We start from the raw sequence: 14,665 nt of genomic DNA, 5'->3' as shown, positions 1-14,665 counted from the left end.
GAGGATTTGATTGTCTACTTTTTTAAACTGTTCCCAATTTATTAAGTTAAATGGCAGACAAAAATTACAGTATCTCAAGGTAGGATTTTTTTGTTTGTTTTAAACAGATGGCAATTACATTCTCTGAAAATAGGAGAAATTTCAAACTCTAGATCAAGCAGTTTTACTGTATAAAAAAACCCGTAGAAATATATGAACAAAACTTCATGCCCAGTGAAAAGGGTCAAGTGTTTTATCTGGTCTACTAGTAGTAAAATACAGATAATAAATTTGAAAAGAATTTCTCTGTTTTGCAGTGCTCAGAATCTCAACTCCTGGGGCACATGTGGATGAATCACTGCGATAATGAAAGAAGCCCAGAGGAGGGAACGTTTTCACTTAGTTTTGTTACAGATCGACAAGTCAACCTTCGTTATGCATTTCACTGTAATGTAGAAGAAAAAAGAAAAACACTCCCCTATTCAAAGAGACACATTCTGTACTCCTGGCAGTCTACAGTAAATTATTTGAGATTTTAGAAGTTACAGATAATAATTGAGCTATTTTTTAATTATTATTTAAATATAAGCCATTACTGCATGCAGTATCAAGGAACTCTAGTTTCATCTTCAAGGAAAGATGAATTGTTTACGGCAAACTGGAAGCTGCACAGGACCAGTGACCACGGTCAACTACTAAGGACTGAAAAGGTAAATAAATCATGAATGCTTATATTTATATTTGATAGTTAAAGATAGTTCTTTTCCCAAATCAAGTTTTTTTGAGTGAATATTGAGAATTTCTTAAAGAAGTTTGTTAGAAGAATACAATTTCTTACGACATTTGCAAAAAAAATTAAATGAAGGGCCCATTTAGACTTATTAAAGACAACTGCTAAAGGACAATTAGAAAACCAGCATGCAACAAACATAAAAACTAAGGAAGGGCACGTGACAACCAGCGAAAATGAAAAAAACCCAGGAGTACAGAGTATTGTATTCAATAAAGACAAGTTTTTTTACAAAAGAAAATCTAATAAGAAAAGCAGTAGCTACCCAAAGGACAGTAAAATAGTTATTAGGGATGCAAAAATGACAGGAACTGTCAGTATTTCTTCTATACTAAGAAGAAAGCATGATTATGCTCTCCAATCAGATAAAAATGTTTTCTGATTCCCTCAGTAAGTGTAGAGTGCCAGCTGAAAAATTCTGATTTTTTTTTTTTTTTTCCACATAAGCAAATCTGGATAATGCAGCCATGAGTTCCAAAAGATTTGGAGAGAGATTAGGTCTCAGCATATAAATTTCTAACCGTATCATGAAATATTTGGCAATTTAGAAAGCTAGCTGAGTGCTGCTGTTGCATCCACACTGTAAACCCAAACCAGAGTGTCTTGGAAGAAATAATGGAAAACACAATAAAAATAAACTGATAAACCATTAGTTCACATGGTTTTGCTGAAAATCAGATCTTGGCAAAGAAATCTGGTTTCATTTCTTGATGAGGTTACCAGTTAAACTGTGAAAATGTTCCCACTTTTGCATAGCATTATAAAACACAAATAAAAACAGTTTAAAAGCAAATGTTAAACAACATAAAATTAAAAATTAGTTTTCCAGAGATCTATTATTCAACAATGGTGCCTTCTAGGGAGATGTTTTAGCCATCACTACTGAGTCTGACATGACTGAAAACTTTGCTGGTCTTTCAAAATAAATCTAAGACTATTGGTGATAACATTTGCTGATTGAGGGAAAACTAAATAATGAAGAAACAAAAAGCAGTTATAAAAAGTATCACGGAGTGTTTGGTAAAGTTCATTAAGTCAAAAAGATATTTTAATACAAGCAAATGTAAAGCTATATACAAAGTAACAAGTCAACAGTGAAATACAGGGAAACAACATACTGGAAAACTGACAAAAATATTTAGCAGTCACAGTGGATAAACAATATGAGCTTTTATTATATTGCTGTGCTTATATTAAAAAAGGGGTTTCGTAAACAAGATTAAGGACAAATTTAATTTTCACATGTCCATGGTTATACTGATACTGAAATATGGCTCCCAGTGATGTTGGCCCGTGCTTTCGCTTTAAACATTGATGAATGAGAAGAAAGCAGAGAAAGGCTACAAAAATATCTAAGGGCTACACAAAGTGCTTGATCATGACAGGCTTCCAAAGATCATTCTCTTTTTCACATAAGGTACCTCATTTCCTTATATTTTCTCATGTTCTTGGTCAGACAGCTGGGCTAGATGATCATTGTAGGTCCCTTCCAACTGATTATTCTATTCTATTCTAGAACCTGCAGCAAACACCTGAAATAAGAGCGAATTTCCTTCCTAAGTATTTTGTGGCTTTTTTTTTTTAGTTCCAAGCCACTGCTTGTCACTGTCACTCCTAAGCAAGAAAAATAATTGTAGTATGTCACAAAACTCCTCATACCTGAAGCTCCTTATTACCTCTGTTTTCCTTTCTTCACGGTTTAAAAAATTGTTTTTCCTTGCTGTTATGTAATTTTGCTGGGTTATTTCTTTTGGTCATTCATAACTATTTTGATTTTAAATCTCAGCAACTCATTCAACTCTCTTCAAATTTGTGAGAAAAGAAATTCACAAACATTTAAAAACATGAAAAACATCACTCTATATTCTACATAGCTCGGATTGCCTCTACAACGTAACAAAGCACTTGTGATCAAGAGTTAGAATACGCAGGTCAAGTTAACTCTGCTCAGTTTTGTTTCCAATTCCATACTGCATTAGGAATAGCCTTAAATCTTGAGCAGCTTCACTTTCTCAACCTCGGTGTGAATAACTGTATTTCCTAACACAAAGACATAAGGACTAAGAGATGATAAGAAGCTTTTGAAAAGTGACATTATAAATTTAAAATTATTACCCATAGGTGTACCTTTGTCGTAATATTTTGGTTTACAGAGACAGTGTCAGTTTTCTAAAAAAAATAAAACCCTACCACATAATTTCCGTCCCATTTTCAGAACTTCTGGCAGGCAACAGCTAGTCCTCGTGGAGGGAGGTCAAGGAGACTCGCTTCGGCTGATGTCTCAGAGCTAGCTTTCTCTACCCCAATTTTACACTGCCTCAGGATCATGGATGGGTAGAAACAAGCATCCTGCAGCATTACAGCACCCAAATCCTCAGAAGCTGCACTGGGGCACAGCAAGCGAAGCGGTATCCCTTGGGCAGGTCAGCAGTGAGGGAGAGAGCTCCTGGCCGGAGGAATGCTTTGTATTAAGGGTAACTGGGCTGTTCTTATTAATTATGATCACTTGTTCATTATTATTACTACCAATCATCTTATTCTTTGCCTTTTTCTATTTTCTACCTTTTTGCTATATCCCTCTTAATACCTCAACTGCAAGCTTTGGAAAACGACGCTTTACATTTATCCTGTGCACAGCGCAGTGGTGCTCCAGCACCGCTCCACTCCCTAAGCGCTGCTGTATTAATAGCAAGGATGTCGGTGAGATACAGAGGGAAAAAAATCAGAGCCGACAGATATTTCTAGATGATGTATCCACAACAATCCTTCATATTCCAACTATGAGAAGGCAAGTATTAAAACAGCGGATACAGAAATGAAACAGTTCCAGATCTCTTTCATCTGATTATTCTGATCACGCTTGGGGGGGGGGGGGGGGGACCTGAACCTCTGCAGCACTTCTTAGAACAACAGAGGATGTGAAGAAGAGACAGAGCTACTCAGTCTTTGTTTAAGATGATGACTCAACCAAAACTATGATGAATTAAACAGTGGAAGAGTTGGATCTACATACAGGCAGGCATGACAACAGACAGATCTACTGAGCCACGCTGTTGCAGAGGTCATTCCTGAAACATTACCACTAATTGCAAGAGCTGAAATTAAAAGAGATGCTGTATGAAAGAATCAGGCAAGCACAACAAAGGTTATTGCAGGTTTGGAAAGCAGTAAGTGACACAAATGATCAAGTAATACAAGTGATAACAATTCTTGAATTAAACTAATTTGATAACTCCCTGGAAGAACCTATGTCAAGTAAATATTCGTGGTATGACACTACGTAGTAGACAAAAGCAGTAACTGGAAGCTTCTAAGGATGATAAACCACAACATACTTGGATACTTGATGAGTCCTATTTCCATTTTTGAGACAAATATATTTGCATCATTGAGTATTTCTTTCTAAAAGACAAGTGGATGAAATTCTATGGCTTGTACAGGCAGCTGAATGAAAGATATAATCTTAGAAAAGAATAAATTTTATGAATAATTTCTCCTTTAAGAAAATCAGACCTGCTTAGTATTTTCTAGAATTCTAAATAAAAATGAAAATCCACTAACGGAATATGTACAAACGCTTTTTTCCATAACAGCTGTCAGTCTCTATAACCTGTGACAATTAACAGACTGATTTTACTCTTTAACAAGTCATGTAATCTAAGGCACTTAATTCTAAATTTTGAAAGACAATTCTATTGATGACTACTTCAGACTGTTTGACTTGTTACGTGACAGTTACAATATTTTTAAATACTATATGCCTCATTTCTCCCTGCTGGTAAACAAAACCAGAGTATTACCTCCCAGCAGAACTGCAAGAATTGGGTAATTCACAGATACCACGACATACTCATTGCCAAAGTATTAACAAAGCAGTACAACGGTTTTAAATGGCTAAATCTACCTTGTTAATCATCAGTAAATGTTTGGGATGTTCCCAAAAAAGGGAAAAAGGATGGGTGGAAATGCTTGGTTATTTTGTTCCCTTCCAGCTTTTACTAACTGACAGAATCCCATCTGCTGCCAGAACGGAAGATATTGTTTATAGATTCAGTCAGTATGCTGAAATGTGGGTACGTAAGTTGCTGTCTGTAACACTGGGATGAGAAACAGGTTTATAATGTTAATACTCTAAAGTCCTTTCTGATTTTCTTTTGACTGAACTTAAAAAAAAATATCCTCTTGTACAAAATTCCTCTGCAACATTCAGAAGAAAAGGTCACTATTCAGTCAATAATTTTTTTTTAATAGTAAATGAGGCCTTAACTAGAATATCCTCTCTCTCACCTGTGTGTATGTGTGCGTGTAATCTACACATCCAGATTTTCTATTTTCAGAATTATATAACATAATTGTCCATGATGCTTATTATGTTTATAGAGTTGGTGGGTTCAGATTTATAGGAAGATTAGATTTTGATCAAGTTTGTTCCAGTGCAAGGTAAACAGCTAGGCCGAAGCCGCTCTCTTTGAAATCGTACCAATCAGTGCACGTTTCAGGCAGAGAACATAAGCTATTACTTCAACATACTTTGACTTTTCGCTTTGGCACATCAGTGAATGGTTTGCATTAGATTCTTTACTGCTTTAAGGCAGTTGTGGCAAGAAACGCCACCTAAAATCATGACCTTCTTGTGCTACATAATACATGAAAAAGGAAAGGATCTTTACACAGTAAGTAGATAAAACTTAAGAAAAAGGAAGTCTTAGTAGCTCAAGTTTACAGACACAGAACTGAGGATGAGGCACCTAAAGGCGTAACGGCAGCCTGTGCAGAACCAGGAACTGAACCCAGATCTGGAGTCACCACCCTAGTGACCTAATCATAAAGCATTTTGTCAGTAGATAACTAAAGACAAAACAGTTTCTTACGGGATAAAATAGTGACCCGGTTCTGCTGTCATTTACATTTTTGCAACTCTGCTGCAATCATCACAGTCACACGAGGATGGGCCTGGCAGTCTCAAGCATATATGTGTATATATATCACAGTACATGATGTAAGACGCCCCCAAAATAGTGGTTTTTTGCAGCCAGAATTTTCTTCTGTCTTCTTATAAGGCACCAAACATTATGAAAATACAGAATGAACTCCAACAGCAGCTGCTGTTGAAGATTAATGACTATAACCAGTAAGTTTTCATGAACATCACTTAAGACAATATTAAGAACTCAGCAAAAACTATGCTAGTGTTGAAAAGTATCAGTTTTAAGGGCTGATACTGTCAGGGAAGATGGACCTTAAAGATAGCAAACTGGGTCAATACCTCACTTGCTATATGCATCTTAGAAAAGCAGACATCTGATGGAACATCAGAAAAGTAAGCCAGCCCTTTTTCCTCTTTCTTTACGTATTTTTAAAAATTTAAAGCATTTCAGTTTCTTCCCTTAGGAAACTAAATGCTTTTAAAAACAAGAGGAAAATTACTGTAAACTTCAATGATAATATGGATTTTTTTTTTAAAGATTGTGAAATATAGAGAGAGATACTTATTTTTTGAACACCAACATCTTTGGTACTTACCATGGTTTATCCCGTGATACTTTTGAAGGAAAGACTGTGTGCTGTTTGCTACTGGAGGTAAGTAGATTGTCTTTGGGCGTTTTGAATGGCTTTGAGTTGCTGCTGACGGGGTTATGGCCGCTGATACAGGATTTCGGTTTCATCTGTACTAGGGATGTCCTGGAATTGCAGGCTGGAGAAGCTGGAGAAGGGGAAGGTTTACACATTGAACCGTGTCTTCGTTCTGTAATGGAAAAATAATAAACTTTACAGCATGTATTAGGCTAAAAGAAAAAAAAAAAAAGTAGTCAGGGAAGAGGAAATTGTTCCTCTCTATGCTAGTTACAATGATTTCATCACTAAGAAGAACACCAGTTCATTACTATTGTGAATGGAATCAAGTCAAATGATTATTAAACAAAATCATCTCCATGAACTGCTCTAAAACCATAGAAAACTCAGTCAAATAAATGTAAAATAAATCCACCAGAAAATTTCACAAAGAAATCCCAAACCATTTTCTAAGCAATACACAATCACCAGTTTCTGTCTGAGGTACACGAGGTGTCCCAGCTCCTTCACCTAAAGGAGAAAGAGGAGACTTTAACAACTGCTCGGATGACTCAGTGAAATACTCTGTGACAAACATGAGATTGCTTCTGTAATGGTTTATGAAGAATTCATGTGACCAGTTATTGGGCAGTTTACTTTATGATTATCTTATTTCAAGTTTAATGGGAAGCTGTAAGGAAAACAACCAGAAGACTGAGAAGCAGCAAAAGGTCTGCTGCTCCCGGCCCTTCCAGAGAGGCAGGCTCTGCCCGGCTCGTAGCTTGGAGGTTAGCTCTCCGCACCAGCCCAGGTAAAGCTTTGTATTTTAAGATATGGAGCAAACATCAGGTGCAGAAAACCAGGAAGTTTACGTATCAGCTACCAACACTGCATCTAGAGGTCAGGCTCTGGTGTAAGCTCATGTTCACGCTCACAGGACAGACCTCGTCAGGACTGCGAAAAGCAAGGCCTCACTACGCCCCCACCGGAGAACAGGCCTCAGCACAGAGAGACTGCAGTCTAATCGCCTGGGTGATTATTGGGTTTTTACCATTTATATATATTTTTAAATCTAAATGTCCTACCCCTGATACTGTTATAAAAAAAAGAGATTCTTTTAAGAAGGTATTTGGCCACTCTTTACAAATTGTATACTTCTCCCGGGGCTCGGTGCTCGTACTTGGCCAGCCGGCTGGGCTGGGTGCTGCGAACTCAAGCACAACTACAAATTATTACAGGAGATGGAAGTTTGAGTTTTGGTTTGGTTTTTTTTTTTTTTCCCCCTGAGAGACACAATAAATCCTTAACAGTCCTGTTTGTCCATTTGCAGGAGCGCCTGTTCACCTCAGAGCATGCCAGCCCCGCTGCTCCCCAGCCCGCAGCAGCAAAGAGGAATTTTCCAGCGAGCAGCAGCTGACTCCGGCACCGAGAGCCTCCCCAGCAGGGCTCAGCCAGGTACCCCCGTTATTGACCCAGTAATCACATGCAGCGAGCGCAATGTAATTATAGAATGGGAACTCTGGACGAGCTGGAGCTTCTCCTTCGACATGCCACGATTCTTCTTCATGTAAAAGCCCTCAGCGCTCAACTTGAAGAATCGAAGCAGTTGCTGCTCTTTGAGCTCACACAGCATCGCCCCGTCAGCCGAGAGCAGGTTAAGGACATGACAGCGACCTGCTGGTGCAAGGGAAGGTTTTGTATTGAGATCATCAGCCCTGCACTTGCTAGTTTGATATTTCAAGGATAACTAAGAAAAATTTTCCCACACAGAATCAAAACATGACAATTTGTCTGGCATCCTCACAAGTGAAAACTTGCCAGTAGCAGAAGGATTCATCCATGATTAATCTGCAATAGGCAAATACCTCAAGAACAAAGAGAAATGCTTAAAAAAAAAAACTTGTTCCAAACTGTATCTATTATATCTTCAATGATTAAATAAAGGCATTTTCTATTAAAGATCAAGCACCTCCATATCTTCATATTCACAGCTTTAATTACAAATGCTGAAATTCCCTCCAGATTCTCCTGCAACTGAAGAACAAGAGTCGTCTTTTTTTCTAAAATACAAAAAGCATCTCCTCTCACTCCCCGCCAAACACCAACTGTCATTTGCCAGTTTTCACCCCACCACACACCTCAGTGTGCAGCCTCTGCCTTTAAAAGGCTTTTGCAGGATGCACTTAATTTACATTCATTCCACCTCACATTTGTGGTAATAATCGTGTAAGCTACGCATCTGCCTATGAAATGCAGAGTTTCATTCACAGAGTATTTATTTTGTTAAAAAACCATTATCGTTTCAAGATTTACCAACCTTCTCAGCAATGACTTACCCAAATTAGCTCAATAAAAAATTACAACTTTCCCATTAATTACTGGAGGACTGATGAAAAGGAACTGTTACGTAACCTACAGAACCAAGCTGTATATAAAGAGAAACCTGGAAAAAAACACTATTTCCATATAAACATTATATTACTCCAATCCTCGCCACTGCTACTGGTTTTCTCAAGACTGACTGCCTTCTAGTAAACTGTGTGTTCAATATCATCCCTACAGATATATTTGGAAGTGAAATACACTGCTCTGTTACTAATCTTTCAGAAAATGGACATTCAAGATACTGACTGTCTAAAATTATATTTTAAAGTAATCTAAGTATCACATACCATAGCAAGTTTTTTAATAGTCTCTTTCCACTGGACTTTTAGTCAAGCTAAACATTTTGTGCTTTTCTCTAGACAAATTTCTTAATTTATTAATTCCCAAGAGCAAATCAGTTCATTAACTTTGGATTTTCTACTGTAACACAGAAAATGGAGGAAGAGGCACTGTTTTAATATGACAATATAATAAAGTGCATCCTACTATTTTAAATAAATGTCTATTTAAAAGAGAAGGAAGGCAAATATTACAAAATTACTTATTTTATCTGAGTGTGAGAGACTGGTGGTCATTCTTGTGATCAGAATCAATCACTGTATTTGCTGTCTCTCTTTACCTCCTCAAAGTCCCCTCTTCCCCCAAAACGGAGCTACAGAAAGTCTTCCATGTTCTAGACAGACTCTGATACGTGTTTGAGAATTATCAGTATGACACAACTTCTCTTGAAATTTCCTAGAAGCAAAATGGAAATTATGAACACTGTAAGGACATACAGGAGGAAGAATGTAAATAGCCAGTGCTACACCATCTGTGTTCTCGGACAGTGCTCAGGTGGGTAAAATCTGCCCGTTTACTCACGTGAGCAATCGTGACTTTAGTGTCAGCAGGAGAGGTGGCAGCAGCATCCTGCAGGAAGGGCCACAGGGGAGCGCTGGAAGAGCAATGGCCTCCAAGGAGGCAGAAAACCACCGTCTGAGCTGGGCAAGCATGGCCGGACTCGTCAAAGGTGTGAAACCTCACAGACAATTCTTGATGGTGGGAGCATAAATCATAACGAAATATTGATATACTCCTTCTCAAGAACTATTTGGTTGCTTCTCAATGTCCTCCTTCCTCATTACGTATGTGGTAGGGAATCAGCCTTAGATGTTGGTTATCAGTTTCAAAGAGAAATAATGAGAATATATGACAAAGCAAGAAGGCTGCCAGCTGTCACAATCAACTGCTTAAACCAGGGTGGTGGTGCTTCTCTATCAAACTGAGTTTCCTGGTCACATCTGTTTTTTAAGAAAAAAATCTACTAATTTGTCTATTCATATTTTACATATGTACAAGGAATTACACACAATATGAAAATTTGCTATTATGCAGCCTGTGTAATAAATTAGTATGTGAATAAAAGACATTTGCACATCAAATAGTTGTTACAAAATTAGATATTCACATATTAACACATTGAGGAGACAACCAGCCATCTGTGTAAAAATTTCCTTCGCAGCTCACGTGCAGACAGATCAGCTCTAGCAGGGCAGGTGGACTCATACACACACAGCTGCAGGCATGGCTGTCCCTGTTTACACACAGAAGTGGCACAGCCACTGGACATAAATGAGCCTAAAGTAGAACGAATATTTTGCCCCTAAGAAATAAAAAAATCCTGCCAGGCAACTAGAAAACTACTTAACACTCCTAAGATTCTAACCTAAATTCTGCAGGCATTTCAGTTTCTGCAGAAGCCTGCAATGCTATGAATATATCCTCTCTCATATTTTAAACTTGCGCACTTTTTGGACTCATTTAAATACTTCCAAATGGATGTTTACACTCCACAGGAATAACAACACATATTCTGTTTTGTTTCTAAATACCAGTTGCTGTCAAATCCAAGAGCAGAGAGAACACAATCAAAGTTACAATCCTCTTTTCCACATTAATCCTTCTGCAACCTCTCAGCTGTCTCAGCGCAGCCACTGCAGCAAGTGACAAGCAACATGTGACTTCTGCTGTCAAACAGTTAATATATTAATGACATTAATCTCAGAAGAAAGTTTAACACTCTCTCACCGAATTAACTGCACTTTCCAAAGAATTATTTCCAGATCAATATCTACTATTTTTTTCTAGTTAGCGGCAAGAGTCATAAAAGCCCAACGCTACATACCGTCCTAATGCGCACTGCAACCTCTGCATCAGTCGCACTGCGAACGATCTTAAACTATTCCAGGAGATTCTCCACGTCCTATGGAAACATGGATACAGTCCAACTTTCTCAGCCAAATCTGAATTGTTTGTAAATGTGAAGTCCTCATGTTGTTGGAGACTTAACAGTCCCCCAATCTCTAGAGCTTGTCTCCTATGTCCTTGTACTCCATTTCTAATCCTCCTTCCTGCATCCCACATAATGCAACCCCCCTACCTTTCCCCAAAACCTCTGCTGCAGCTGCCAAAGTCCTCTAGGTCTGCCTTTGAATCTGTAATTCTACTGGATCCTCTCGGACAGGTCACCAGGGAATACTAGCAGCTGTTTTGCAGGAAACGCCACATCTCCTTCCAATCATAAGCCAAAAAGCAAAGCAATAGAGAGGCAACGTGAGCTTCAGAGCCACAAGCACAGTGTGTGGGAAAAAGAGGAAAAACCACATTCTGGGTAGAAAGTCTCTTCTCGAATTTTTGCTTCGACTCTCTCACACAACATCAAGCACTCATTTAGCTCACAGCAAACCTTACAGACGACGACACAACAGCAAATATGTTGCCAGTAAAATACGCCAACCATACATTTCCAAGTGGACTGCAGCAGTTTTGTACCGAAAAAAGATCTTTGCATCATCCTGAAACTGCAGATATCTCTAATTTGGACTACAAACAAAAACCACTTCTTAGTGTATCCCACCTACATCCATTCTTACCCAACATGTGCGACTCAAAATTGATCAAGTAAACAGTTTTTGACCACAGTTAGTGGTCTCCACTGGTGAGACACAGAAGACCGCAAAGGAAAAAAAGTCACACTACAGCTTGAGCATAAAGAAAGATATGCCTCTGGTCTTTCAGTGGTTTTTTGGCAGGTAGTTGAAACAAAACAAACCAAACAAAAAAAAATCCCTCTAACGTTGTCAGAAGAGGCACACTAGAACTTTGTCAGCACCAGTCATTTTGAAACATTACTCTTGTTCAGCACGATCTGACTTCCTGCGTACAAGAGACCTAAAGCAAAAACCAGTTTTATGTTGATCCACGAGCAGCTCGGAGACCCGGTGCCATGGATTACAGTTTGGTATTACACTTGGTAAAAACAAACAAAATGTAATTGCTAAACCCCATAAAGGTAAGGAAGTTATTTACTGTTAGTAAACATTTACAGAATATTAAAACTCCTTTTAAGCTTATATTCATCATAACTCTTGAGTTCATAGTCCTTTTACTTAAAATAGCATAAACTAATTTATCTGACTGACCCAACACAATATGAACACTGTTTGTTATTCCTCATTTACGATATTTAAGCAGAAAGTAATGAAAATTTAGTATCTCATCCACCACATGATTCTGTTGCAGTAACGTATCGCAGTCTTGTTCATCAAGATGTTACTGTATATCACCGATGCACTAATTAGTTTTTCTATTTATTTATTTTTCTATTTATCTTGAGGTGTTCCGTTGCACAGCCCTTCACTGTGCAAAGTTCAGCAATGTATACTTACAATTTCAGTAAATAGCAAGTGAAATTAGCCACCTTGTACTGATCCCAGTTCAAAGTTTGCAAATGTACTTGGCATTAACTCTAATAAAACTAAACCATAAAAAAACCCCACACATGCCCGAAAAGCGACAGCCAGCAACCAGAAACCCGAACAACTAAACTGCTTGCAGAAATGTGTCATCCTGCCGTAACTGGCAGCTGGTTCATAACAAGAGTTCATAAACACCTTGTAAGCACTTTCATTTTGCAGCCACAGTCGAAAAAAACCCTAACAGAACAGGAGGTTAAGTAAAAACAAACTTGGATTTCACGCTAGCAAACTACAGCATAAGGTTGTAAGACCGAAGGATAACTTTACCAGCTTTTTTGACAAAACACTATTCCGAGTCCAGCTGAAAAAGTTTGGAAATAATATCCGCAAACCGTTCCGCCCTTCTTGTGCGGCACACTGGAAAGGAAACAGCACAGTCGGTTTCATTTTGATACTTCTTGTAAACTGACAAAGGAAATAAACTGCCAGCTCAAACCTCCGGACTGATTCGCTGCATAAAACGCAGCTCAACAATCGCAAGCTTCATTCCAGGTCAAATGACATAATTGGGAAATTATCAAGTGCTAAAATAACCACCGTTCCGCTGGTGTTTATTTACAGCAAACATAAGCTCCGCTTTCTGACATAAACCCACTAAAACGATTCTCCATTTCACAAAGTCTACAAGTGAGTAGGATCAGCAAAATTATGCAAAACATCCTGCTAGAAGAAGAAATGTAAACTGAGCCACTTACAGAGAGGAGCAGGCTGCCAACTTAATCTGATTCTACGACGACTGTAAACATGCACTTTTGGAACGTGAAACGATTCACATTGCCACAGATGCCGTCAGAGAAACACAGCAACGTGATTAGGTATTCTGCACACGGTAAAAAATCAGGCAGATGACCTGCTGCAGCAAATACCAGATCAGCGCTTGCACCCACCAACTGTTTTGACTACAGGCACTTGTTAAGCACCAAGTTTCAGGTCCTACCAGTTGGACACCAGAACTGGTCCTGTGCCAAGAACAACAAGCACGGAAAAAGGCTGCGGGTTTGGGTTTTGTTTTTTTTAAATAATTGTTGATACAACTCAAGTAACTGCAGAAATGAAACGAAGTGCAAAATTAAAAGCAGCAAAACCCACAAGAATATGCATATTTAGAAGAAGACGCTGCATTTTTTCTTTCTTGGTTCAGGAAATGAGGGTGTTTGCATTTAACACAGTAGGAAGGACCTGCTGTTTTCCTGAAAAGTCTTTTTTTTACCAGAGTAACTATCAGAGACAGGAAGAATAATCTATAGACTATCACTAAATTATACTTAGGTGGCCAAATCTCCTTAAAATTGCCAAATTCCATAAAAAGCCACACACTCAGCATTTCCCAGAACACTTTCATTCCTCTTCGGTAGAAAGCATAAAACTAAAAAAAAAAAAAGGACAAACGGAACTCCAGTATGGCAAAAAAAATGCTTCAAATAATATGATTAATTACACTAAATGTAGAATGAAGCTGCCGGGTACTTGTCTGCTTCTTTTGCAAGGATTTTGAGATCTAAAGACAAAGCCTAAGGTATCACTGACATATCAGAGAGACAGGATAACGACAGAAGAGTGACTACCTTGCCCTGGTGGCAATGTCAGTCTTCACATCACTGAGCTGCAAGACCTAGATTTAACTCTGGTGTCAAGGCCTGTTCCTTCAGCTATAAAAGGGGATATTAATGTTTTAAGGTATTAACTTGACTAAAAAAAGAGTTTGAGATTTAAGTAGGAATTCATCGCTTCCTGTAATGACACAGTTCCACATGTGTAATCAGCATTTGCCACCTGACGCATTGCTACTGCAGAGAAAAATGACAATTTTCAACTCAAAGGCATACATATTTCTCAGCTCAGCAAGGCCAAAAATCCCAGGGCAAAAAAACCCCACAACCAGCAAGAAAGCAAATGAATCCCAGGCACAGACTTTTCTGAGTGACATTCTACCAAAGAAAAAGCAAGGGGAGCTTACGCGCAGAAACTTCCCGTTCTGCTAGAGGAGACGCTCTGGTAACCCAGCGGGAAACTACTGAGACGTCCTCGTGTGTCTGGGAGTGAGAACTGGGGCTCAGCCTACAGAAAACAAGGCTGAGGGGAGACCTTCTCACTCTCTGCAACTCCCCGAAAGGAGTGTAGAGAGGTAGGAATTAGTCTCTTCTCCCAATCAACAAGTGAC

General features: G+C 38.5%; 1 protein-coding gene across 3 annotated transcripts in view; it reads right to left on the bottom strand.

Moving 5' to 3' along the window:
- Positions 1 to 13,244, bottom strand: part of ATXN7L1 (ataxin 7-like 1) — a 41,212-nt gene extending 27,968 nt beyond the window's left edge. For 2 of the 3 annotated variants that reach the window (XM_009878596.1, XM_009878597.1), the window contains exon 1: positions 6,293 to 6,522. In XM_009878596.1, coding sequence (XP_009876898.1) covers positions 6,293 to 6,498 — 206 coding nt within the window. In that variant the 5' untranslated portion in view covers positions 6,499 to 6,522. Of the gene's footprint in view, positions 1 to 6,292; positions 6,523 to 13,199 lie in introns of those variants that run through there. The other variant, XM_009878595.1, reaches the window with a different exon arrangement.
- Between the last annotated feature and the right edge of the window lie 1,421 nt (positions 13,245 to 14,665).

This window comes from Apaloderma vittatum, unplaced genomic scaffold (genome assembly GCF_000703405.1).
Source record: "Apaloderma vittatum isolate BGI_N311 unplaced genomic scaffold, ASM70340v1 scaffold21541, whole genome shotgun sequence".
Taxonomy (NCBI): Eukaryota; Metazoa; Chordata; class Aves; order Trogoniformes; family Trogonidae; genus Apaloderma; species Apaloderma vittatum.
This window is presented reverse-complemented; position numbering and strand designations above follow the sequence as displayed.